Below are 27826 nucleotides of genomic sequence, written 5' to 3'. Positions count from 1 at the left end.
TTCTCTCTTTAGGAGAGAAGTGAGGAGGCACCCTCCCTGCAACCAAATAGTTTTCTATGTCTACACACCAAGGTGTATGCACATTGATTGAAAACAAGTGCTCATCAGGAAAAGTGTCATCAATTACCTGAGTATCTTCTGATGTAGTCAATCTAGACAAGAAATCTGCTACTACAATAGCTTTGTCAGGCTTGTCAATTAAGGTGATATCAAACTTCTGCATCAACAGTAACCAGCTTGCTAGTCTTCCTATGATCAATGGCTTATTCATAAGCTATTTGATTGTTGCATGATTAGTATGGATAAAGATCTGATATCCAGTTATATAATGCCTGAATTTTTTGAGGGCATAGATGACTGCTAACATTTCTTCTCTGTAACTATGTGATTAAATTCAGCTCCTTGCAGGTTCTTATTGATAAAATAGATTGCATGTTCAACTAATGCCTCCTTTTGGCCCAAAACGGCTCCTATTGCATAATCAGATGTGTCTATATGAATGTGGAATGGAAATTCCCAATTAGGACATTTGAGCACAGGTGCTTGTGTTAAAGCTTCTTTCAGATTTAAGAATTCTTGTTCACAGTCTTCTGTCCAATGAAATTTTACATCTTTAGTCAAAAGGCTATAAAGTGGTGTTGCCATTTTGTTGAAGTCCCTTATGAATCGCCTGTAATACCCTGCATGTCCTAAAAAACTTCTTACATCCTTTTATTTTACAGGTGTAGGAAGACTAGAAATGACTACAATCTTGGTTAGATCTACTTGTATTCCTTTTTGAGAGATATAGTGGCCAAGGACCACTCCTCGTTGCATCATCATGGAACACTTTTCACTATTCAAAGATATATTATGGTCTTCACATCTTTCCAACACTCTTTCTAGTCTTTGTAATGCTTCAACAAAGTTAATGCCATAAATTATAAAATCATCCATATAAATTTCCATACACTCATGTGAAATGTCTAAAAATATACTTACCACTGCTCTTTGGAAAGTTGCATGTGCATTGCAAAGACCAAATGGAAGCACTGAATAAGCATAAGTTCCCCATGGCCAAGTGAAAATTATCTTCTCCTGATCTTCGGGTGCAATTTGTATTTGATTGTAGCCATTGAAACCATCTAGGAAATAAAAATATTGTTTTCCTAATAGTTAATCCAATACTTGATCTATAAAAAGAAGTGAGAAATGATCCTTCTTAGTTGTTGCATTAAGCTCTCTATAATCTACACAAACTCTCCATTTTCCGTTATTTTTGGGCACTATCACTAGAAGGGATACCCATTGGCTATCAGAGATTAGGTATATAAGTCTTGCATCTAGTAGTTTCTAAAGCTCTCCTTTTACTATTTCCCTCAATGCAGGATTGATTCTTCTTTGTGGTTGCCTTACTAGTGCATAATCATCTTTGATATAGATCCTATGAGTGCATAATTTAGGATCAAGACCCTTCATGTCATGGTAACTTCAATAAAATACCTTCTTATGCTTTTTTAATAGGTTTATCAAGGACAACTTTTGCTCCTAGTGAAGCTGATTATTGATGTTCGGATATTTTCCTTCTGCAACTGGTATTTTTGCAGTCAATTATATCATGTTTGTCTCACTAATATTTGGCATTTTCAATTCTCTAGGTAACTGATGGGATGGGGTTTGGGATAGACTAGCCTAGTCTATGCTCTTGGATCCTTTCCTTGGATCACCAGGTGTTCAAACCACCCCTAGGGTCTCTAGGACTTCCCCTGCTTGTGGAATCCCCTAACCTTGCCCAATCCACCCACCAACAACTTGAAAAACTACTCCTAAGGTCTCACCTACTCATGAGATTCAAAGAACCCTTACTTAGGCTAATAAGGGTTTGGCTTGCTCCACACCTTCCTCGGTCTTAGCAAGGATAGGTCAGGTCTAATACATGGTTTTTCCATTTGAACTTAGTTTTAAGGCCTCCTTTTATGGTGTCAAGGACTGGTGCACATATGCCACTAAAGTTCCTCACAAACTTTCTATAGAATTGGGATAAACCATGGAAACTCCTAACTTCAGTCCCTGTTCTTGGTGGAGGCCAATTCAAGATTGCCTCCACTTTGCTTGGATCCATCTTCAAGGTTCCCTTAGACACCACAAATCCTAAGTAGACCAGCTCTTGCTTCAAGAAGTCACACTTCTCTAGGTTGATTGACAACTTCTCTTCATGCAACCTCTATAAGACTAACCTCAAATGCTCAAGGTGCTCCTCTTTGGTTCTGCTATAGATGAGAATGTCATCTAGGTACACCACCACAAACCTGCCTATGAAGTCTTTTAACACCTCATTCATCAACCTCATGAAGTTGCTTGGGGCATTGGTGAGTCCAAATGGCATCACAAGCCATTCATACAATCCCTTTGTGGTCTTGAAAGCAGTCTTCCACTCATCACCCTCCTTAATTCTAATCTGGTGATAACCACTTTTAAGGTCCAACTTAGTAAAATGCATAGCACCTCCTAAACAGTCCATCAAATCCTCTATTCTAGGAATAGGAAACATATACCTTATGGTGCTCCTATTGATTGCCCTTGAATTAGTGCAAAGCCTCCACTTGCCTCCCTTCTTTGATGCTAGCACTATCGGGACTGCACATGGGCTGATGCTCTTCTTGATCAGTCCTTGTTCCAACAACTCCTGCACTTGCCTTGCTACCTCCTTGTTTTGGTTAGGTGTGAGCTTATATGCATCTTTGTTAGGTAGGGATGCACTAGGAACAAAGTCTATTTGATGGCTTATAGACCTTCTTGGTGGGAGTGTTGCAGGTGCTCCATCACTCACTATGTCCTTATACTCTTGCAACATTTGCTTCACCTCCTTGGGTACCTCTGCCTGCAACTTGTCTTCCTCCTCATTTGGTTTCACAAAGATAGCACACCTCACTGTTTCCTCCTCATGTAGCAAGTGTAAGAACTCTTTACCACTAGCCAATAAGACACTAGGTGTTTTTGAGGTTCCCTCTTCATTCTCTATCAAAGACTGAATCTTAAAAGTTTTGCTATCCTTCTTAAAGGAAATGGAATTCTCCTCTCCATCATAGATCACCTTCCTATCAAATTGCTAGGGTCTACCTAGTAATAGGTGACAAGCATCCATGGGTAGCACATCAAAAAGGATCTTATCCTTGTATCCTCCAATAGAAAACTCTACCCAAGCCTATTCATTGACTAGCACACTCTGCTCTTGATTCACCCATGTCACCTTATATGGGTTAGTGTGGGGTATCCTTGTGAGTTTCAACTTCTTGGTTGCCTCCTCTGATATTATGTTATCAGTTGACCCTAAATCAACTATCACCTTGCAAACTTTACCAAGGATCTTGCATCTCACCCTAAACAATGCTCTCCTGTGCTTAGGTTCATTCTTAACTGGTTGTCTTATCAAGACCCTATTGAACATCAAGTTTTCTCCAATGTCTAATTCAATATGGTCCACCTCAGGTGTCTTGCTACTTGAAGAGTCTTCATGTGCATAAGCAACCCTCTTTCCACTATTTGATGATGTAGGCTTGTCAGGGTATCTATAGGTCGGGTGTCCCAACTGACCACAATTGTAACATTTCATGGTTGCAAAGTAGGAGTTACCCCTACCGATACCTCTACCCCTACTTGGACCACCTTGTGCCCCTCTTCCTCTAGAATGGCCTCCTCTAAGATTGGTTTCACTGCCATGTTCAGTCAACTTGGCTTCTCCTTGGTTCCTTTGCTCATTTGTCTTGCTTTGGTAACCACCTCGGTGATTCATTTGATCTCTACCTTTGCCTCTACCCTTGTTATTAGAGTCTCCTTTCCTTTTGTTCCTCTCTTCCACCTTGGCAGCAAGCTGATGACATTTTTAGACAGTAGTAGGAGTCCATAGGCTTATCTCCTCTTGAATGTTCCACTTTAGGCTGCTTAGATACCTAGCCACCTTGATAGATTCATTTTCTTGGACTTTGGATCGAAGACAAAGCTTTTGAAATTCTTCAGTGTAGGAGGTCACATCAAGGTCTTTGTGCTTCAATCCCTATCTCTTCTTATGAAGTTGGACTTCATAATCCTTTGGTAAGTAGTTCTCCTTGATCTTACTCACCATGGCCTTCCAATTGGCAATAGGTAGCTTCCCCATGCTAACTCTCTCTTTTTGTAGCTACTTCCACCATGTCAAAGATGCTCCCCTTAATCTTGATTTGGCAACCTTAACCTTTTGAGGCTTTGTCACTCCCTCACACTCAAAGTGGTTCTCCATACCCTCAATCCATTCCAAGACAGTGTCTATGTCCATCCTTCCACTGAAATATGGTAATCCTTCAAAATCTTTGGTGTTCAAAGCCTTAATAGCCTTTACAAATGGTTCTTCATTGAACAAGGGATCTGGTTCAGGTATAATCTCATCTATGTCTATCATTTTCTTGCCTTTGTCCTTGGTGTCTTCACCCCAAGGTCCTTGTGTCCTCTAATCCACCACTTCCTACAACTTATCCCTTATCTCACTCATAGCTTCTTCAAAGAGTCTATTCTTCTCCTTCTACTCTTCTACCTCCCTAGCCAGCTTTGCATTAGTGACCATTCTTCTCTCCCCTATTGATTCACTAGTATATAGAGACATGCATGGTCCACCAAATCTTTAACTGGCTCTGAGACCAATCTGATGGGATGGGGTTTGGGATAGACTAGCCTAATCTATGCTCTTGGATCCTTTCCTTGGATCACTAGGTGTTCAAACCACCCCTAGGGTCTCTAGGACTTCCCCTGCTTGTGTAATCCCCTGACCTTGCCCAATCCACCCACCAACAACTTGAAAAACTACTCCTAAGGTCTCACCTACTCGTGAGATTCAAAGAACCCTTACTTAGGCTAATAAGGGTTTGGCTTGCTCCACACCTTCCTAGGTCTTAGCAAGGGTAGGTTAGGTCTAATACATGGTTTTTCCACCCATTCATGTGCCCCCAAGAGGTTACAAACTTCCTACCCCTTACCAATTTCACAATTTTTTCTCTTGCCTACAAAATAGGGCTACAAGGATTGTGACCAATTAGGCCTCCTACCCGGTCCTTTAGGGCTCCCTCATGCAAACGATGCACTTGCTTGTGAAACTTCCCAAAAGACCTACTATTAATTTGGCAAGGGCTCAAGTATTTTTCTAGTTTTGGGCCTCCAAGTGTCTATACACTGCCCTTGGTGGATTTTAAGGTTTTTAAGGGTTTTAAAGAGGGTTTTTAGGCTTGCCAGGGTCACAATGTAGGTTTGGTGCTCTTTCCACCTTTTCTGGATTGGTGGAAGCTCCTCCTTCACACAAATGGTTCTCCAATCACCCCTCTACAACTCCTCCAAAGGGTGCCTCCTCCTCTGACCTTCCTTGCTCTCCAAGACCTCTGCAACTTAACCCTTCCTAGTCGGGCACTGTTCAGTCTCGCCTAGGAGTGGGTCTTTAGATGGCCTCCCTGCATCTTCCAGGGTCTTGCTTGTTTTGGAGTATAGAACAGGGTCTGGACTCTCATTCCCCATGGTTTCATGGTGATTCCACAATGGGGAATAGAGTTATGAACCCATGTTCTCAAAACAGTCCAAAACTGGACAGTGAGAAGGCAATTTATGAAATATTTACAAACACACCTCACTTACAAATCAAAACCTAATCTAAATGCTCAAAAAGGAAGTAATTACACCATATAGGTCACACAACATAGTTTTTCTCAAAAATAAATCCATTTATGATCTTTCTTTACTCCATTTGTGCCGACTGCCAACAAAATTACAGTCACAATCAAGTCCCTTTTCTTGAGTCGTACAACAATTGACATCCAACCCATTATCTCAGGGTTTTTAACTACTTATACTACCCTCTCCTTGGTCTGTGTGCCCATATTAGGGTTGTCCACACTTAAACTAAAGATTTTGACCACTAGGTGGAAAAGTTGCTTGACAACTTTGAAAAGTTGTCATGCAACTTTTGAGCAACTTTCCAAATGTTGCTTTTCATGACTCCTAGACCCACATTGGGCTAACCTAAGGACACCACCATGCTAAAAAGGACCCTAAACACCTTAAAGACACACATACCCTCTACTTTCAAGAAAATCTCAATCTTAACTTATGACCCTAAGACCAAACTAGGACCTAAACTAGGACCAATGAGCACATGGCTCTTATTGTATATACAATGGCTTCTTCAAGAAGCAAGAACACAATCAAAATCAAATGGTGGGAGCCCTCTGAAGGGTGCTCCTGCACTAGTAACAAAGTGGGAAGAATATATGTTGCTACAGCTGGAGCATTCGAAAGAAGCATTGGCAAAGGGATTTCTGAACTAAATGCAAGATGGGATAGTTCTGCATGAGCCTCATAATGATTTTGGATTATCTGGGACAACATTTCATCTTCTTCATACTGCTGCAAGAAAGGGCTTCAATCTATCATCGTGAACTTAGCTATTAAATTAATATCTTCAACTTCCTCTCCAACATTTGGCCATATCAGATTTTTTATATCTTGGGTTGGTTATGCAGGTGGGTAGAGAAGCAACTTTTTAGTATTTCCACCATCAGAGATGGTCATATCTCCTAAACAACAACCTATATAAGCATATTTTGTGGCCAATGATGGTCTTCCCAAGATGATAAGATATCCTCCTAGTGTGGCTTTAGGGGAGAGTATCATAAAATCCGCTAGATACTCCCACAAATCTAGAGTAACCATTATATCTTCCACAATACCATCAGGTTTAACAATGGAACTATCAGCAAGATGCAGGGTAGTAGAAGTAGGCCTTTGTTTAATAATATTTAGTTGTTATAGGATCTCCTTAGTCATCACATTAATTGATGAACCTAGTTATATTAAAGCATTCTTTATTTTCATACCATTGATCATGACTGTCACTACAAGGCTACCTGGATCAACATACTTGGGGACAGTTACTTTCACAATCATGATGTCTGCCAATTGGCCTACCACATGAACAGTAGTGGGATCTTTTGCCTTTCATCCTAGATTTTTGAGTCATGCCTCTTTTATTTCTTTCCCATAGATTGGGACAACCCTAATGGCTTGGAACAAGAGTATCTTCACACATGTCTGTTTCAATTGATCTAGAATGTCAAAAGTGGTTTCTTCCTTTTTCTTGACAATTTCCAACCTTTGAGGGAATGGAAATTCTGGATTAGATAGGCGAGCTGGTTCAGGATCCTTAAATTGTTCTGGCTGAGTAGGTACCTCAACCAAATTTGGATGCTCCTCTTCCTCCTTAGGTAGCTCAGTTATGAGAGAAGTAGAAGGATTAGGCAGGGTAGTTCCTCAACGTATGTGAATATTACTTAAACTAACAGCATATGCAGCATATAAATTTGGATAAGTAAAATAGACCTCTTGTTGTTGTAGTTTATTATTTGGATTAGGTGTGGGTTGAGTTGGCAACTGAGTAGGTATGGGTGTACTAGCATTAGGATTAGGAGGGGGCATGATAGCTTGTTTTTGAGGCTGTGGAGGTGGATTCATGTAACCAATTGTTTGGTTTGGCCATTGTTGTCCACCTCTCCACTGGGGTGTTTGTTGCCAATTTCCTTGGGACTGCTACCAATTCCTCTAAGAAGGTTGCCATTGAGGTGGAGAATTTTGGTAATTAGGCCAAATGTTATGAGGGTTATTCCAAGACTGTGGCGGATAGCCCCCAAAATTGGATGGATATTGGTATTGCAAGTAGTTATTAGATGCATTAGAATCCATTAAGGTCCACTAAAAGATAATGGATCATGTGGCATACCTTGTCTTGGATCCCATGGTCTTCTTTGTGCCACATAAAAGACTTGTTCTTCATCTCCCTCAATCATCATGAACTCAAGTAGAATTTTCTTTCTATCAATGTTGGCCACCATTTTACATTTGCAATCCTTCTTCTTTTACTTGAAATAAGGGCGGTATTCTGCCAACATTGCTTCTTCCTCCTCTTGTTTCTTTCTTGCTTTCAGGGTATCCAACTAAGTGGCCATATCATTTATGATATCCTGATTAAAATTTGAAAGCATATTAGTAATCTCCATCCTTGAGACCCCATTAGCAGATGATTTTCCCATTTGGTAGCCTCTTCCTTTCTTGATAGCTACTTGGGAGTAGTTCTGACATATCTTGTTAATGTTGACCCAAGGAACTTGAGTAATGTCTCCTCATCCTATTAGATCCAAGGCATCAATACAACTATCATTGATTCCTCTAAGGAAGAGCAACTTTTGAGATTTTTCATTAAGAGTATGGTCTGAATTTTTCTTCAGGCAAAACAAGAACCTTGAAATGTAATCCTCCAAATTTTCATCTTCCCTCTGCTACATTCTAAAGATGTCATCTCCCCTCATATTACAACTTATAAAATATTTCTTATACTTCTCAAGAAGTTTTGTTTGCATTTCTTCCCAACTACCAACAACATCTCTCCCCGACTACCAACGGCATCTCTCCCAAAACTCGTAAACCATCTTAAGGCTCCTTCCTTCAAAGTAGCAGGGAACAACTTAATCCTATGAGCATTAGTGGTGTAGTCATAGCTTCTACAGAGGATGTCAAATTTAAATAGAAAGGTATACGAGTCCTCTGTTACAAGGTCATAAAACTTAGAGAGGACTGAAGTAGGGATATTCTTGAGATTATTATTATCATGTTGGTCAGTAATGGGGAATTCAAAATTAGGTTGATTAGGTTGATTTTGTGCAGTAGCAATCATTCTTGCTTGGTGAATTATCAAGGCAAATGGGTTATCAACAGGTTCTTGGTCAATTGGATCTTCTAGATTATTAAAATTGGCAAATATTTCAAACAAAGGATTTATCTCTTGGTCTTCTTCCTCGGTCTGATTATGGGCTTCCTCAAAATGATTATCAGGGAAAGAGTCGTAAGGAAGAAATCACCCAAAAGCATCTCTTTGTCTATGCATACAGGATCAACTTAGTATTAAGCCAGTTCCACACAAAAAAAATTGTGAAAGAATTACAAACATAACTTATTGAAGTAAGAGAATATTCTAAGAGCAAATTGCAAAATTATTTTAACAAGAATAAACTAAAAATGACCCTAAAGAACTTCTTAGTTTGACAACATCCCTATAAACAACGCCAAAAATGGTAGCCTTCTCTAATGGTTTAATAACTAAGCCTTTAAAGCTATTACTCAAAGATTACACATCTTTACTAAGAAACTATCAGACTCATTATGAAGGTTCATTTAGCTTATCAACCCAGACACGTGAACTTGAAATGGGTCAACACGGTATGTGCACTAAGACTCGATTATGGCCATTATAACTTAAGCAAAGAATAATACTGGAATTGAAATACTACAAATAATTAATAAAGGAAACTAAACTTAAATTGATAACTAACATGAATGCGTGAACCTTAAACTAACATAAGGTACATAAATGGAATTCTAGACAAACAGGCAGGAAACTACTCTGCCCACTTTGGCTGCAGGAACAGGCACAGAGCGGATTTTTGTGGCTCTAGGAACAATCTACTGCTGGAATGGTACTAATTACCAAATGAAAAAGAACTGCTAAACTAATTGAACATTGTTCTCACCAAGTGGCCCCCCTTGAGTGAGAATTCTAAAATTAACACAAGTGCTGGAAACTCAGAATATCATCTTATTCATCAAAACAAAAATACACAGAATGTGACAGTATGTTCTTTAAACTGTATCTCAGTGCTAAAAGTGAACTTACAATATCAGAGATCAATCCCTTTCAAGAGATCATCGAAGCATTATTTATAGAAAGAAAATTTACTAACTAATCCTAACTAATTGGTTGACCAGCTCCACAACATAAGGAGGGCGCCATTTATTGAAAGCATGAAAAGAGGAAAGGAAAGATCATGCATGTGCTTAGACAAGTCAAATAGGACTCCCTCAGCAGAGATAGAGTGCATCATTAAGTAAAGAAAGCTCCAGCACGCTGATCACTTCTTGACCTCTTCAAAAACCAGCCAGCTGGTAAGAGTCCTCCTCCTTGTTGCAAGCTTCTTCATAACACCACTTTCTTGGTACAGATCTGCAAAATACATTAGCACATACAAACAATCCATATTTCCCGAATCATCTGAAAAACATCATTTCCAACATATGCACATTCAATAGATAATTATATAGCATATGTATTAATATCATGTTCTATTTCAAGGTCAAACTTAAGCCCTAAAGATAATAGTTTCTAAGGGAATAATACAGTAAATAGTGTCATCACAATATCAAAATCTAAAATATCATCATGGATATCATAATAAATCCTTAGAAAATAGGACCATAATAAAACAGTAAATAGTGTCATCACAATATCAAAATCTAAAATATCATCATGGATATCATAATTAATTAGTGCAAGTCAAAGGTCTTTTTCCTCAATGTTCAACCAGGTCTCCAACATGACATTGCTAGAATTCTGGGCCTAAAAGTGGAAAACTTTCATAGGAAATTCCTAGGGCTTCCCCTATTTGGAGGTATCATCAAGAAGTGTTACTGGGACCAACTAATACAGAGTTGCAAAAGGAAAATGGAACCTTGGAAAGGTAAGTGTCTTACGTCGGTTGGTAGGATCCTCATGGTCAAAGCGGTCCTATCGACTATGCCAATCTATTCAATGACTTGTATGAAATTGCCATCATCAGTTGAAGACAATCCTAATCAAATTCTGAGGAATTTTTTTTGAATTGGTCCTCATGAGAATCAAAAACATGCATTATTGCCCTAGGATAAGGTGTGAAGGCCTCAGGAAGCTAGTGGAGCAGGGCTCAGGCAACTCAACAACATGAACCTTGCACTTGGAGCAAAGTTGTCATGGATGATGTACAAATCCAACCTAAAATGGGTTCAGATCCTCGGAAGAGAGAATTTAGATTCAGATGACCCAATCAACATCCTAAGAGTTAGAAATACCCCAAAAGGATCTACCATTTAGAATTTCATTTGCAAGAGCAAGGATATAGTGATGAAGCACATCGCTTGGGAATTTTGTAATGGCACTTCTGCCTCTTTCTGAGAAGATTCATGGGATTGCCACTAAAAGTTGTGTGTTGACCCTTCTTTGAGGGAAATCAAAGCAAAGACTACTAGAGTATGGGGGACCAAGGTATGTAATTATGGTGAAGTAGTCAAGATCAATGGAGTTGACAAATGGTCCTAGAAATATTTGGAGAATATAAATGTCCCCCAGGATTAGAAGGAAATACTTGCAAATATTCTCGAAGAGAGACCCATTCCAGTCTCTCGGGATAATGACAAAATTAGGTGGTGTGCTTCCAAGGATGGGTAATATAAAGTAAAACTTGGCTATTGTATAAAGGAAGCGACATAATCCAATAATCAGTGGCCAATCAAACTTCTACGAAGAAGGAGATTCTTCCCAAGGCAGATGTTTTATCTTGGCTTTCCATTAAGGGAAAAAATTTGACACGGGATAGCCTAGCCAAAATAGGCATTTGTGGCCCTAGCAGATGCTCTCTGTGCAAGAGCAATTTGGAAAATGCAAATCGCCTATTATGGACTTGCCCCTTTGTTCAGTATTGTTGGAAATACTTGTTGGGGAAATTGGATTTCTAGCACGTGGAACCTCTGAGTTTGCAAGAGTGGTTCATTTCATGGCCCATATTTGTGTACAAGGGAATGTTTAGTAGCATATGATAGGATCTTCCCTCAACAATAGTTTGGGAATTCTGGAAGGAAAGGAACAGAAGGATTTTCAAGGATCAGTTGATGCGTCATGAAGTGTTAGTGTCTAAAATGGAAGCTTCGATAGTAGAGCTTGTCAATGAAGCGGCCAAAAAGAAAACAAAAAATCCAATGTTTTCACAAACAAAGATAATGATATCATGGAAAAATTTCCTGTTTTGAGGGTCCCAATGGGCCATGAATTGGCTCAGTTGAAAGGATCAGCAAAAAATGGGATACCATAGTTTGGCAAACCCCTTATTGACGTGTGTTTTGACACACTCACCAACAGTCAGGTAGTTTATGCGAACACTCACCACCTCTCCTGAAAAGCAGTAAGTTTTGGAAAACTAACCACTCCAAGGTCTCTATAGTCAGGTCTCAACGATGATGGGCAACACAGTAGTTGATATGATTGTACCTATCAAGGGAGGGTATGCTAGTGATAACTACATACTTTAGATTATCTATGTTTTTATATTTTTTCAATTTCAACTCTCCCAAAAATAAACAGCAAAAGATAGATTAGGGAAACAAAAAAATAGCAATGAAATTGATACAATAACAACTGAGTGATCCACACGGTTAGTATTTCGTAATCCAAATATTATCAATACCACTAAATCAACATTCAAATGACGAACTCTGGAAAATATATAAAGTTAGACAACTTTATATACCAATGGAAATGAATATCACCAAACCAATAATCACCCTATCAATTTAATCCTCATATACCATTTTCATGTGCAATATGATTCATAAAATAATAAAGCATCTAAAAGAACTAGTTGTTGATTCAAACAATAGAAGTTACCAGATCATGAAGAACACAAACAGATAGAACACACAAGTATATTAGGCAATCCACAAGATGCTTTTTGTATTAAACTTTAAAGGGTATCACAAAATCTTCTAAACTCATAAAATCAGCATAAACATTTCTAATAGAATCTCTAAAAATGGACCTCAAATCATCGATTCGCGGACCCTCAATATGGCCCAAATTCCACAATTTATAGAGTTTTGCCCTACATTCTAAGAAAGAAGCATGCCTACAGACTAGAGTTACAAAAAGGGAAGAGTTGCAATCAACATGCATGTCATTTCCTGTGAACTCCAATTAACTGTTACTAAACTAGGACTCCATGTCTACTTCAAAAACGGTGCTTCAGTAGCCAGTTTTTCGAACCATACAAAAATAATGCCCAAAAAGAAAGTATGAGAGGAAACTCCAGTTGACAGCTCAATTGTGGTGACGGTGATGATGTTCCAGCATGCACTTTCTTTTTACAACTACATGTTTTGCTTTTTGTTCTTCTTGTAGTTTTGTTAGTTGGTGAGGAGACATTCCATGGAATCAACTGGTGGGTCAACAATATACAGAATTCAGAACTTGGATACTCTAAGTATATCATCCATTATTGGCTATGCACCCTGACATTGACACACCACATACATGTACCTTTCCATGGTTTCCACAGTAAATTCTGCGGTACCCACAAAATGGTCAGCAATATATGAATACCATTTGTAGAGTATGGTCTCTTGATGTGGTATTCCTTCCTACTTAAGATTATAACCATACTTTCCCAATAAATTAACTATGAGCTACTCATATTGATCAAGCATCTTAAGAAGTGGAGGCTACTCTTTAAGCACCTTATCATGACACTACCCCACGATCTCTATTTTTAAATCTGTAATATCTATATAAGATTGTAAGCTATCAAAACTTTCCCCTCCTAACAAATCTTATTTTGTGATGATTTATTCTCCCAATCTTTGAATTTTCTTGAGCATCTTTTGTAATTGGGAGAGATGAGAGATCTATTGTTCCTACTGCTTGGAACATGAGATAAGAGCCTTTTCATTATCATAAGCTTCTATGACAACTTGAAGTGTGCCTTGTAGGAACACTCTGACTTTATTCATTTGATCGCTTGCCCAAGTCTTAACTATTGTGGCTACCTTTCTCATCTCATACAATGCTTTTATGTCACCCTGTGGAAGTGATGAAGTAGATGGTAAAGCATCATCGGTTATGGAATCAAGAGGCTTGGCTATTTCTCTGATTAACTATTCGTACTGCCTCAATTGTGCCTTAACCTTTGTCTTAGAGGTGCGGGAGAACTAACTTGTCATCATTTTGGCTTAAATGTGATTTAAGAGTTTAGAGGATTTTATTTTATTTTGGTTTGAATAAAGTTTCATGGTGACCATTTGGTATTTCCTAATTATATGTTTCTTATAGAGTTAGTTTTGTGTCAAAGATAATAAAATGAGAAAGATGTTTGAATGGTGGTTACTAGAACACCAATAGTCATGGGATGACTATTGGTGTCCAAATTTTTGATGTTATATATGCCTTGACAAACTATGAGGCAAGGTTGTTGTTGAATGTTATGTTACAGAAGGAAGACTGAAGGAAGAAACAATAAAGAATTTTCATTTTCTATTGTTCAACTTGGTGTTTACTGAATTTCTTTTATGTTCTTGTTGTTCAGCCTGTACAGCCTGAGGCAGTTTTGAATTTTAGGCTAGTTAATCATGTGATGGATTAATGTCTTTTGAGTCTACAGGTGTATCAAGTTAAAGAGGTATGTAGTTATTGTCATATCAATGACGGTAAGAGCTCATAGTTAGGAACTTAAGCGGTTTGAAAGACCATAACATGAATGACCTCCATTCCATCATACTGTAGATAATTTTAGGTGAAATGGGTTGTGGTAGGTTTAGTTTAATGGTAGAAATAGGTACTGTAGTAGAGGGTGGAGAGGTGATTGACTCTCTGTAACTTTGAACCTAGCATCTTCATGTGCTAGGTTAGGAAGTTTATTGTTGTCTATTTCACAGGAGACCCTGTGAGAAAGGGAGGTGAATGGTGAGAGAGAGATTAATTTCAACCTCTGCTACATCACTTAGTCTTGTATTCCTTCTCCATCCTTCATTGGATAGTAGACGTTGCAGAAACTAAGGTAGCCGTCTCTCCCCACTTGGTTTGTTTACCCAAATTTACCGTAGAAACTTGATATATGGGGAGAGCTTGAGAGGATCATTTGGCATCCTGCACTGGTGCTGCTATAACAACAATGACATCTCCTGAATCTATCCTTGAGAGATGATGCATTGTTATTGGTCTCTTCACTCTCCTTGGAGATTCAGTAATTGCCTCCTATAAACATATATTAGGGAGAATGACCTTTGACTTCTTCTTGAAATTAAAGTTTAACCATTGAGGCACAGAGTCATCTTGCTCCTCCCCTTGCACTGTTACTTCCGCAGTGATTCCGTGAGCATCCAGATTTTGTTCTTCCTCTTCTTACTATTGATCTTCACCTTGTTGCTCCTCTTGTGGATTCTTTTGTTGAGCTTGAGGAGTTGGTGGTCTTTGCTGAAATTGAGCAACTTGTTGGGCAAGACTAGTTTGAAGGGATTGATCAAGTTGTTGTTGTCTTGCTATCTCCTCCAACTTCTCGTAAACTTCTTCTTCAAATGGTCTTTCTATTTCAGTTTCTTGTCCTTCCTCATTTCTTGCTAGTTGTTGAAGCAACCTTTATTGGTCTTGAGGAGCAAGGACCATTCTTTCATCTTGTTCATCATCTTCATCATCATATGCCTCTTCTCCTGTAACCTGTACATGGATTTTCATTGGTTTCACTTGTATGGTTGGCTCTTTTGTAGCCTCTGGTTGCTTTTCTAATTGGACTGTAGGAGGCCCCTCATGTGGTTATTTTCATTTATTTTCCACTTTCCTCTTCTTTTCCACAACTTCAATAGTCTCATCATCTTTATCTGAATTTGTTTTAATATTATGGATGATAACCGTCTCTTGTGTTGGCACTGGAGTAGGTGTAGCTTGTTGAGTAGAAGAAGCAGGAGGAGGTTGTACTTTGCCTTCCTTTATTTGAGAATTAGGAGGAAATTGTGTTTCAGTTGTCTCATCTTGAGAGACATCCTCACTTGGGATAAGACTAATAGTAGGAACGATGGGAGTGATAGAATCCTGCAGGATAGCCTATAACCTTGTAGTGACCCCATGTTCTGCAACAGTTTTAAAAAATTGGGATTCTTTCATCTTGGCATACAACTACCTCTTGAGATCTCGGTTGTCAATTAGCGTTATTGCTTCTTCTAGAATAGTAGAAGTGTTCTTTCTTGAATCATCCCTCATTCTCCTTACATATTCTTTGTGGACTTTGGTCTAAGGGTTATCAGTTGCTTCCCCCTTTTTCTTCTCCTTGGCAGCACTAGGGCAAATCCTTAAACTTAGCCATTGTCTCATCCTTTCCAAAACCTTTGTTGTAATAGTTTCAATATCCAATTCTTCTTAGTTTGACCATCTAATAGGAGTAAGGGATCTTTGATCAATTCCCTTCTCCTTGAATACATGATCAAGCAGTTCACCATCATCCCTTAACTCCTTAGGGATATTTGTTTCAATTTTAAAATTCCTAATTTGGGGCACTGGCGACCTATAATATCCCTTCTCTCTTACTTCAAAACTATCTTGGAGGTTGGCCCAAAAATACTCTAAGGAGGGCTTATGTCCCTCACATGATTTTGGTATTATTTGCTTCAATTTACCATAGGGATCATAAGACTCGCGAGCATAATCAAACTCTTTTAAACTCAAATCTTGTAGTTCCTACTTGGCCACCTTAACTGCTTATATTTTATGACATGTAAAGTGCTCAAAAGAGACTGGCAAAGTAATTTCAACCTTGTGCTTAAGTGTCAATAATTCTTTCAAACCTGCCAATTGTTTAGCATACTCCAGAATAATTATTCTATTACTACAATATCTTGGTAGGAGGAATGGGTTGCCTATGAACCCACTAGCCCAAAGGTAAGTATATCATTGGTTTTGCAAGAACCAGCATCCCCATACCTTAATCATTTGCATAGCTTCAACGATTAGCCTATATCCTACATCTCCTATTAGTTTTATTATCATGGCATAAATAAATGCATCATTTATTCTTTTGAAATGTAGCTTGGCTTCGGAGATGGGTAGCTGAGTGTAATACTCCCATACCCTTCTCTATCCAAGTTCCTCTCCTAACCTCCCCTCAGTCTTTAATCTTGGGAATTTACCAGCTCAAGCGACCACCCATACTACATAAGAAATCATGAAGAACTTCTTTGTTTGTTGAACTGTAATTATCTGATTATGAATATTGTTAGAAATGATTTGTGGCTAGTCAAAATAATCTTTTCCAATCAAAATGGTAGTCATATTGTGGAACATCAATGTGTGAAAATATTTACAGTCTGTCTTTCTAAAGACTCAACTCAACATAATAATAATATCTCTCTGGGGTTCTTGAAAATCTGCTCTTAAAATATTTGTAGCTTTGAGACCTATTTTTCTTGGCTCTGTTAGCCATGCCTCATTAATGTACCTTTTGTAATTAGAAGTATTCTTTATAAATAGGGAAGTAATATGTTCTTTTGTTGTCAATAATACCTTCTTCCTTACTAGTATCCTAAAATTCATACCTATCATATCCGGGGAAAGATCCACAATTATGTTTCCATTGGCATCTACACATTGCCTCATTTCCTGTTGATAATATTTTGCAATGGTCATGATAAGCTTAGGTGATTGCATTGCCTGAGGGAAAACAATTGCCTCTACCAAGCCCAACCTTTTGATTCTCTTGTATGGGGCTTCTAGGGCATGAGGTTCACGTTGCAGCTGAGTCTTAATATCTTCAAATTCTATGTGTCCGATCTCAGTATCAGTCACCCACTGAACTTCATCCTCCAGCTTAGAAGCCAAATTATGGCCTTCGTATTGATATTTCATTGTTGTTGTCTTCTTATCAAGCTTTGCTTCTTCTTTAGTCCTCCTCTTGATTAGGGATGGGTCCATCAATATACTTTATCCTACAAGAAAAGTTCCATAAATAGCTATCATGTCATTTTACAAACATCATTACATACTTCAGAACTCTAAGGTTCTGGGCTTATAGGGCATAAAAACCCTTCAAAACAGCCAATCTCAGGATTTCAGGGTTCCGGGGTCCCGAGTTAAGAAAAGTCAAAAAACAACAAACTCTGAAACTCTAGGGTTTCAAGTTTTACCATGGGCCTCAAAAGGTGGATTTCGAAACTTAGAGGTTTCAGGGTTCCGAGGTGGGGTAAGACCGCTTAAAACACAAACCTCAAAATTTCGGGGTTGTGGAATCTCAAAACAAGGTAAACTTCTCAAGGAAGGAACTTTGAAACTCTGGGGTTCCAGGTTGGAAAAGACCGAACTTCAAATTAGGCTCAAGGATTCGGGATTCTGGAGTTCCAAAATCTCGGGGTGGGTAAAACTCTCTTCGAACAATCATCGTCAGAACTTCAGAGTTTCGAAGTTCCGGGGAAGGTAGGTAAAGAAAAATTGTGTGCTTCAGGATTTCGAGAGAAAAATAGGGTTCCGCTAGTTGAAAAAACAAAATGGCTAGATTTATTGAAAGCATGAAAGAAATCTAATCTAACACTAGCTAAGAAAGCATGAAAAGCGAGAAGAAAACAAGAAACAAAATAACGAAACCAACTTGGAAAGGGCGGTGAGATGGAAAACACGAACAAGCAAGGAGGTAAAACGCGCAAAGAGAGAGCTCCAATTTTTCAACGAAGGAATGAATAAATGAATGAAAATCACTCATCATGCCCTATTTATACCCCCCAATTCGGCGTCCATACAACCTTAGTAAACACAACCTCGGGATTCTGGGGCTCTAGGATCCCAAGACAAAACAAAGAGAAGCTCGGAACTCTAGGGCTCTAAGGTTCCGAGGCTCTGAATAAAACACAAAAACACACCTCGGGACTTCAGGGTTCCAAAGCGATGGAACACAAAACAAGCTCGAGGTTTCGGGATTCTGAAATTCTAAAACTAAACACAACAAAACACGAAGAACTTGGGATTTTGAGGCTTCAACAAAACAAAAACAACAAGACTTGGGAACTTCGGGGTTCCAAGGTTTCGGGGTCTTGAACTAACAACAAAAGAAGACCTTGGTACTTCAGGGTTCTAAAGTTTCGGGGTCTCGATAGAAAGAAAAAAAGAGAAAAGGGACAAAGAACACTTCGAAACTCTGGGGTTTTGGGGTGTTCTGGAAATAATAAAAGGGGGACTTCATAACTTCGAGATTCTTGGATTTCGAAGTGGCAAAACAAAACACAAGGGACAAAGGAACTATTTTGGAACTCTAGGGTTCCAAGGTTCCAAAACAGACCAAAAACAAAACAAAAGAGAACCTCAGAACTCTGGGGTTCCACGGTGCTCAAAACAAAAGCACAAAGGCAAAGCAAAAAGAAAGAGAAACAAAAGACAGAAAAAGGGGGGACCAACATTTTCATGTCAAAGAAAATGATGGGGTGAATATGCAAGGCATAACACCCCCAAAAAAGACTAGATCAAAATAAATTTTGATTGTGCCTCTCTGGGCAACCCGTGGAATATAGGGGTAGCCTGTGTAGCTCAAAATGATCAAGGCCTCATTATACGGAAATTGACTATGTACATTAGAACAACAACAAATAACATTGCAGAATTTAGAGCAGCTTAAAAAGGGGTCAAGCTTGGCAAAAAACTGGGGGCTACAAAGCTTCGCCTCGAGGGAGATTATCTTCTAGCGATCAATGCAATCAGAAACAAATGGGTGGTAAATTGGCAGCTCAAGAGATGGCTTGCTCCCATATTAGAAACACTAAAAGGTTTTGTTGAATACAAGATTAGTCACATTATTCAAGAGGGAAATGGGATGGTTGATGACCTGGCAAATCAGTCGGTGGAACACAATATCTCTTTCGAATCATTTCACATCATAGCATGAGCTGCGGTTGATACTTGACAAATTGGGAAAATATCGTGAGGACAGTTATAGTATGCAGGAACAATCTCCCACATGAGCCGACAGGTGTGGATGTGACAAGGGAGGTCATAATTCTCGATCACCCATCTTTAGATACATATCCAAGTGGCGAGTTAATCATAACCCGACTTCCCAAGAAGAGGAAATGTTGAGTTGGGAATGGTGTGTTCACAAGGTGGCAAAGTGTCAGGACTACATGTCACCACAAGGTGATTTTGGGAAGGAGGGGTAATAACTATGCATTTTATAAGGTACAAATCAGATGATGAGATCATTATGGCAAGTGCTCATTTCACCCCGCAACCTTTTCAGTGAAGGATTTATATACATGGCATATATGGCAGAAGAAAAAATTCATTTCCTTATGCCTTTAAGTGACCTGGAAGTTGTAGTGATGGATACTCTTGTTCTTTTGGAAGCAACCAAGTAGTAGATGGCTTTCCTAGAAGAAATTTTGGAAAAACATCTGCTAATGATTAGGGTTTACTTTAGTGGTGAATATTCGCCAGTGGTGAATATTTCATGTCGGTGACCTGGAAAAATGGCGAATATATTGTACCGATCGAGGGTGGCCATGTCGCCCAGACTTTATAAATATTCGTCAAATGCACGGCCCAATCGCACATTGTTTTATGTAATTAATTATAGTTAAGCGTGATTCGCCAAATATTTGTATACCATATAAATTTCCTGTTGAAATCACCAAATAAGGATTGGTATAAATACAGTCAAATATCTAATTTATCTCTACACAATTTGGTCAGTTTTGAGCTCTCAATTTGGATCACTAGCGAAGTTTCAAAACAGGAACAACCATTGTTGTTGACTGCATTGGCAACTGCTAGTGCCCTAAAGGTAAGTGATCATATTTTTGAAGTGTTATAATATTATTATGAATTCAACTCTGTCTATTTGCATTGTTGAGTTCATTCTATATTTCTCTCAAGAACTTACCTAAAAATTTGAATTGAAACGACTTTCTTGCACCCTCGAATCTGGATTCTAATTTTTGAATCTCCCTGGTTAACTAGTTTTGTTTTTTTGGTAAGTGTTATCTTTATGGGGATAACTCTCTATATTAAAATAAAACCAAGTTACATAGAGATTAAGATCATATTTTCTTAAGACACTGCCCATTACATTCGACCTCCATTATTAACATACCCTCCTAAAACATACGAAAATGCATATCCTCATCCCCCTTAGATATATTATAGAATGATGGCCAACTACTCTCCAATTTCCATCATAGCTCCAGCGGAAGCATCTAAGAGAAAGTTATTCCTCCTATAGATCATCCTCTGAAATCGAGCCAAGTTATTGTTTATCACTCCTATCTAATAAACCTACCAAGCTTCTTCGATGAACAATCTTTTTTGTATCTTTTCTACCTTATACTTAATAGCCTCCTTGTCCTCCTCCTTGGACACAACAAACACATCCTCCTCCAGATCATCCTCGGAATCTGATGAAACATAGTTGTCGGGGTTAAAAAAGGTGTGAAACATGCTAGCCCCCAAGTCAACCTCCTCTAGAATGGCATTAGCTACTGCATGCCCATTAACTGCCCGAATGAACCCGTCAATCCTTTGGATGCATACCTCCCTGGAATCCAGAACATCTACCAGTGGGCTAATTATAGCCTCATACACGAATCCATCGCACCAGTGCCTACCTACACCAAGCATGCATTCAACTAAGCTCTTCACCACGAAAAACACTTTCATCTGTATGGAATAACCGTCTACATTGAATTCATAGAGTTTCATCTCTGCATATATAACTCACACTAAAATGATGAACCATGCTTCCCCTGTGATGACTCCTTTCCTCTACAGCAAGCTTCCTGGTGTCTGCCTCCAACATGGCTCTCCCAATCAATCTGGATAACTTTCGGATCCATCTTCCCTCCCATTTATAGCCCAGTTCCTTTTGGATTCTTCCATGGATAGCACTGGGAAAGCAAAAAGTACTCTAAACCTTTAGACCCAGGAGACGTCCCTTCCAAATCTCCCATAATCAACTTCGTGATACAACTATCAAAACCAACAAAGGCCACAGTGGTACTAATATTCCTTATCTAATTAAATCCCCTATCCAACTCCTATGCATGCTCGATCATTTCTTCTTGACTTCTACCAATCCTATTCTCCAGATGATCCTCCCATTTCCACATGATATCTCAAGTCTAAACCAGAGCATATCCTTCAGGGAAAAAAACTATGGATGGTTGATGCTAACCAATCCCTTGCCTTGGAAGTGGAGATGAATCTCCACCCTCCACGACACCTATCTCCCTTAATTTCAATAGCTTCCTCAAAGGGCAAAACCATGGTTAAAATTCATTTATTTTTCTTTCTTTCTTTTATTAAAAACATTCATTTATTAATTTATTAAAACCTTTCATTCCTGACAATGCTCGCACGTGTCTCTAAGTCTATTCCGGGGACTTTTTGAAGAAACCTGTGTCCTTCACAACTTCAACCCGAAATAGAGCTTATGTCGTCAATTAAAATTAATTAAGTATAGACTTAGAGTTAATTAAGTATACAATTTATAATAGTTATTTAATTATTAGACAATGCTCAAACCTGTCTCTATTCCGGTGACTTTTTGAAGAAACCTTTGTCCTCCAGAACTTTGGGCCGAAATAGAGCTTATGTTGTTGATCTGCAATCATCCAACGGTCATTAAGTTGATTGATTAATTTAATATTTAAATCGAAGTAATGTATAAATTTATACTTTATTAGTACTTGTCGTTAGGCAATACTATTGTAATGAGTTTTTTGTTTTTGCAGTTAACTAGTTATTAAAAAAATTAATTTGAACCAATCACAAACAAATTTTAACTTTTAATTTTTTCAGTCTTTTTATTTACCAAAGTCTAATTGAACAATTTTTAACATTATAAATTACGAAAAATTATTTTTCTGTACACTTATTGGCTAAATACAATTTAGTTGTTATAAGCGGATTTTTAGGAAATCCAAAATAATAAATGAATAGTCAGGTCCACTTTCTAAAAAATTAAACTTTCTTTATTTTTGTGATGCATTTTATATTGCTATATGTATTATAGATATTTTAGGAAAATAAATATAGAATTTTATAATGTTATATTATTTTAATAATATATTATTATAATATAAATTGATTTGTTATTTTTAGTTACAGTTTTCTTTTATTGAATTAATATGTTTAAAACTAATTATACTTTTATACATATTTTATTATATTTAAATTACAATAAATTTAAAAAATTATTACTATTTTTATTTAATTAATTTGACTTAATAAAATTATTATCTATCAAGACTATTGTTATTTATTATTAATTTTAATTTTTCTTAATATTTAATTTTTTATAGAGTTTTGTTTACACATTTTTCTTTATTATATTTTAGTTTTTTAAGTAGATTTAAATCTAAAACTATTTCAATTATTTAACTTTATTTTGTGAAATTAAAAATTTATTAGGATTTCTTTAATTTATATTATTTTTTCTAGTAAAATTTTAATTATTATGAAATAATTATGTTTAAGTTTTTTATCTTAATTATTATAATTTTTAAAATATAATCATTATTAAAATTAAATCATAATTATTATTAAAACTATACTAAAAACAAGGCAAGTACTAGCCACTATGTGGCACTTGTTTATTTCATTTTATTTGCATGTATTTTTAGTTCTCTATTGGTTAATTGTTGAATTAGTTTTTAGATCTAGGGTTAGTAGTTGGACCTTTGGGGTTTACAAATAGGTCAATATTTAGCATACATATATGTATGTACCTATTATGTGAATATATATATATATATATATATATATATATATATATATATATATATATATATATATATATATATATATATATATATATATATATATATATATACTATGATGTTATAGATGATTATGGATGCATTTATGATGCCTATATGTGATAAATTTAATCCATATGCTTGTGAATATGATGCTATGGATTATGACCTAACCTTTATGTTGAAAACACCACAAGATTGACAGGGGGTGAATTAGTCTAAACCAAATCCTAAACTTCTTTAATCACAAGTAATTATCAATTATCATTAACCAATTAAACATCAATGCAACATGAAACAAAAAAAAACACCAAACACATGAAAACCATAATTTTTACCTGGAAAATCCAGTGTGGGAAAAACCATGGTGAGAATCACACTCGCAATATAAATATAATAAAAATTAAAATTAATGACTTTCATATTTTACCCCATCGTGCACTTCCTTTGATATCAATAGTCCAGATCTTCGCACGACTACGCATTTAGATCAAGATGCTCTTTCACCTTAACTTTGTTGTCTTGCTGCACACATGGCACATGGGCCCTGTTGACGTCAAGCTCTTCTTAAGTGGACCAATAAGATTACGCATGTTGGAGGTCAAAGGACACGTCAAAAAGGGTTGGCCCAATCTATCCTCCTCGTTAATTAAGTATATAATTTATAATAGTTAATTAGACAATGCATAGACCTATCTATATTCTGACGACTTTTTGAAGAAACCTTTGTCCTTCAGAACTTCAAGCCAAAATAGAGATTATGTTATTGATCTACGATCATCCAACAGTCACTAAGTTGATTGATTAATTCATTACAGACTTATAGTTAACTAGCACTTGCAGCTCATTATATGGATAGCCAAAAGAAAATTAAAGATAAAATTTAATGTAGTTTAATATTACAAGTGAATAAATTAATCTAGTATTTAAATCTAAGTAATGAATAATTTTAAAATAAGAAGTGCCTCATTCACACTTATAGAGGTGGAATTAATGTCAAATCATGTGTATCGATTGTAGAACAAAGCTCGGACAACACATTGATGACAGAGTATTGGTGAGCTTGGCTCTCGACGACGGAGTAGAATGTGAGGAGTATTGATTATTTATTCATTTATGGTGGCTATTTCTATTAAACATGTTTAAGAGTTCTTTGAGAGAGAGTGTTGCAAAGAGTAGGGGCTAATATTGAATTGAAGGGGTGTCGGCACTGTTGTAGAGGGAACATGGATTTGGAAGCCAAATTCACATTCAAAACGAAGAAGAAATTGGTGCCCTTCATGGGCAAAGTGTCGGATAAGAGATTGAATGGCCTATTCCTATTCAAGGATGAAAGGCTTGTGGATGCGGTAAAGATCTTGATGGGAGAGGAGATTGTCCATATTAGTCATAGATACATGACTAATATGGAAATATATTCCTTTATTTCTGCATGGGGATTAGAATTTGAAGAGGATGCAGACAAGGTGAAGAGGGCCTTGCAAACTTTAATTGCAGCAAAATACCTGGGAGGGATGGATTCAATTTGGGAGTGGTTTGTTATGAGAGTGGGTTTCATCATTTCTGAAGGGTCGGTGGAGCCTACAGACCCACTACCCTTTTTTCGCTGGAAATAGGATGAGTTGAAGGTGAGAGGCAGAGAGCTCATAAGAAGAGGATGGGAGGTGGGTATTAGGGTTTATTTCAGAGTTGGCTTCGGTGGTGGCGAGTATAGCTAGATGGATTGGATGGAGGTTATTTGATGACTCCAATCTTTTTGTAATCTTTTTTGAAGCTTTAAATCAATAAAATATCATATTACCTACTAGTAGGTACAGAAAGTGACAATCTGATCAACCCTAACAGTAAATAGTTGTGCAAGGCCAACACCCATTATAATATATTATGGTTCCCCCAAAATAATGAAAGATTCACCAAAATAAATCATTAGAACAATTTTTTTTGATAAGTGAATAGCTGGGTAGGGCCTTCACCCATTATATTAAGATTAAAAAAAAATACAACAATATTTGGCTTGTAGCCGAAAATACATTCCTGGTAGCATTTACAATGATCACCCATAACAACCCATAACCCACAATACAAAATTCAAGCATCAAAATAGAACGAATCATCTACACCATGTTAGAAGCAGCAAAGAAGGAAGACTGAGAGGGGGCGGGGTGAATCAGTCTTCACCGAAATATAAAAATTTAAACACAATAACAAATCTAACAAACTGTAGTAATAAACAGATAAGCAAATTAACAGCACAACACACAACACCGGTATTTTTGACGTGGAAAACCCGGTTAAGGGAAAAACCACGGTGGGAACCTACCCACAGTAAGATGATACTCTACAGTAGTATGTGAAAATATAATAATGGGGGAATGCACATGCATTCAGGCACACTACCTAGAGCTCACTACTCAAAAGATATTTTCCTAGAAGGCTACAACCCTCAAGGAAGTCTCACTGACTTACAATAAGCTTCGGACTACAATCTTGAAGAAATGAACTGAAAGAATAGCATCTCCAAATGCCTAACTATAGTTCCGGTTAAGCATAGTTGTCTGATTTGTAACACCAATCTCACCTCAACCTCAAAAATAAATGATAAATCACTTGTTCGCACATACACCACTTTCTGATAATGCAGATACAACATTGAAACCCAAACTATATGAATAACTCACCTATATATACAATCCATCAACCTTGATAACAAGGCTGACTAAACCCTCAACCCTCAATTATAAAATTATATCACATGATACAGAGATCGACCGCTGGACCAATATAATGATTTAGATAGCATCACATGGTCCTAATTGAAGTTCCCAAATGATCAACTCCATCGGAAATCACGCCAAGATAAACCGCAACACGCTACACCACTAGAAATACCGCATAACACGAAAATCAATATCGGTTGATGAAAACCACCAAAAACTCGCACAACAATCAATGCGGATCACCAAAAAAATAGGACACGACTAGGAAATACTAGCAAGCATGTTAGAATCTTCCATAACAACTGCACCAACACTGCTTTTCAAATCTTCATCTGTCAACGTCTAGAAGCTCAAGAACACAACCAATCAACAATTGTCATGAAGAAAGATAACTTGTGGAACACCAAATCACGAACCATCTGAAATGAAGATACACAAGATCATCCAAAGCAATATCCCAAAGTCTCAACACAAGATCTAATCACACCAAAATATACTAGAGAAAATTTCAACCTCTGCAAAACATTGATTAGCAAAACCAAACTACAAAACCGGATCAGAAGATCTTTCCAAGTACACTGGATCAAATCATAGGAATATGTTGACATCAATGACAACAACATATCCTAGCAGCAGCAATGAAAAACCATATCCAACACACCATACTTCAGGGCTAGGAGACATTCCCAGTCCACCTTGTCACCTCCACAACTTCACATTCCTCCTTGACTTTCTTGGCTTGTAAGATGAGCGGGCAATCATGTCTGTAGCTAGCATGAGCTTCACCTGCTGCAATTTTTTCCACACCGCATCTATCATCCTCAATCCATTCATCTCCACTCCCCATCTCCAGCACCCCTACAATATCAACAACATCCTCCTCGTCAATTTCATCTTCTTCTACCAACCCTTTAGTGGTCAGGTAGTCCCAATGCCAATCGTCCTCCTCAGATTCCTTGATTTTGGCTACATACATGAGGAAATTGATACTGCATAGTATATCACTCCTTCATGCCTGCAACAACTACGCATATTGTGTTTGCACAATCATAAATTTAAAAACCCTTCCAATGTAATAGTTCTATGGGAGGGGAATGAGGAGGTTCTCATCCACATTTTTCAATGACCGCATCAATGTCATGTAAATATGCATGCTCGAACACCATCTAGGTGAGTTTTTTTGCCCACTCCTTGGAAACCTTGACATATAATAGCATGGCAAGAAAAAAGGTCAGAATGTCCGAAATGACCCTATGCCTATGATACACCATCAGAAACTCCAACCCTAGCATTGTCTTGACCGCATGCATTATGTACGAGTGGTCATTCACCAAGACCCCCCCTAACCATTTATCTGTGACTTCACCTACAAATGTTGCCTGTGGTTTCGTTTCCCTGAGCATAATTGGTGTGTCCATCACTCCCACCTCAGTTTTTCCAACTCGAACATGTAATGTGAAAATACGGTAATACCCCAATGTCAAATTTAAAGGCATTCAATTAGCTTCAGCATAAATGTCTCATTAACTGCACACTTACCATAAGTTGTCTTGCATGATATATATAAATAGTATATATATCTTCTTTTTTTATTTTTCTAATTTTTTATACAAGTACATAAACCCACAAAAAAAATTCACTTTCACAAGAGATTTGCAAAGACAAATAACAAAATCATTGATATTATTATTCATGTGAGATCAAGAAGTACATTCTAG

At 37.5% G+C, this 27826-nt stretch overlaps 1 protein-coding gene across 1 annotated transcript; it reads right to left on the bottom strand.

Annotated features, from left to right (window-relative positions):
* Positions 1 to 360: 360 nt before the first annotated feature.
* On the bottom strand, positions 361 to 17572 carry LOC131874098 (uncharacterized). The gene is made up of 2 exons (XM_059217338.1): positions 17197 to 17572; positions 361 to 680 (listed from the first exon to the last, which is right to left on the bottom strand). The coding sequence occupies exons 1-2, from the start codon at positions 17570 to 17572 to the stop codon at positions 361 to 363; spliced, it is 696 nt and encodes a 231-aa protein (XP_059073321.1).
* Positions 17573 to 27826: the final 10254 nt, after the last annotated feature.

The sequence above is a fragment of the Cryptomeria japonica genome, chromosome 3 (assembly GCF_030272615.1).
Source record: "Cryptomeria japonica chromosome 3, Sugi_1.0, whole genome shotgun sequence".
In the NCBI taxonomy this organism is placed as follows: domain Eukaryota; kingdom Viridiplantae; phylum Streptophyta; class Pinopsida; order Cupressales; family Cupressaceae; genus Cryptomeria; species Cryptomeria japonica.
Note: the sequence above shows the minus strand (reverse complement) of the source record. Positions and strands in the feature narration are given on the sequence as shown.

Excerpts from the sequence above, each read along its gene's own strand:
- LOC131874098 (XM_059217338.1), bottom strand. The coding sequence starts at position 17,572 with ATGGACCCATCCCTAATCAAGAGGAGGACTAAAGAAGAAGCAAAGCTT. Across the intron at positions 681-17,196 it reads TCTTTCCCCGGATATGATAG|GGTATTACAGGCGATTCATA; the intron begins GTATGAATTTTA and ends TAGGACATGCAG.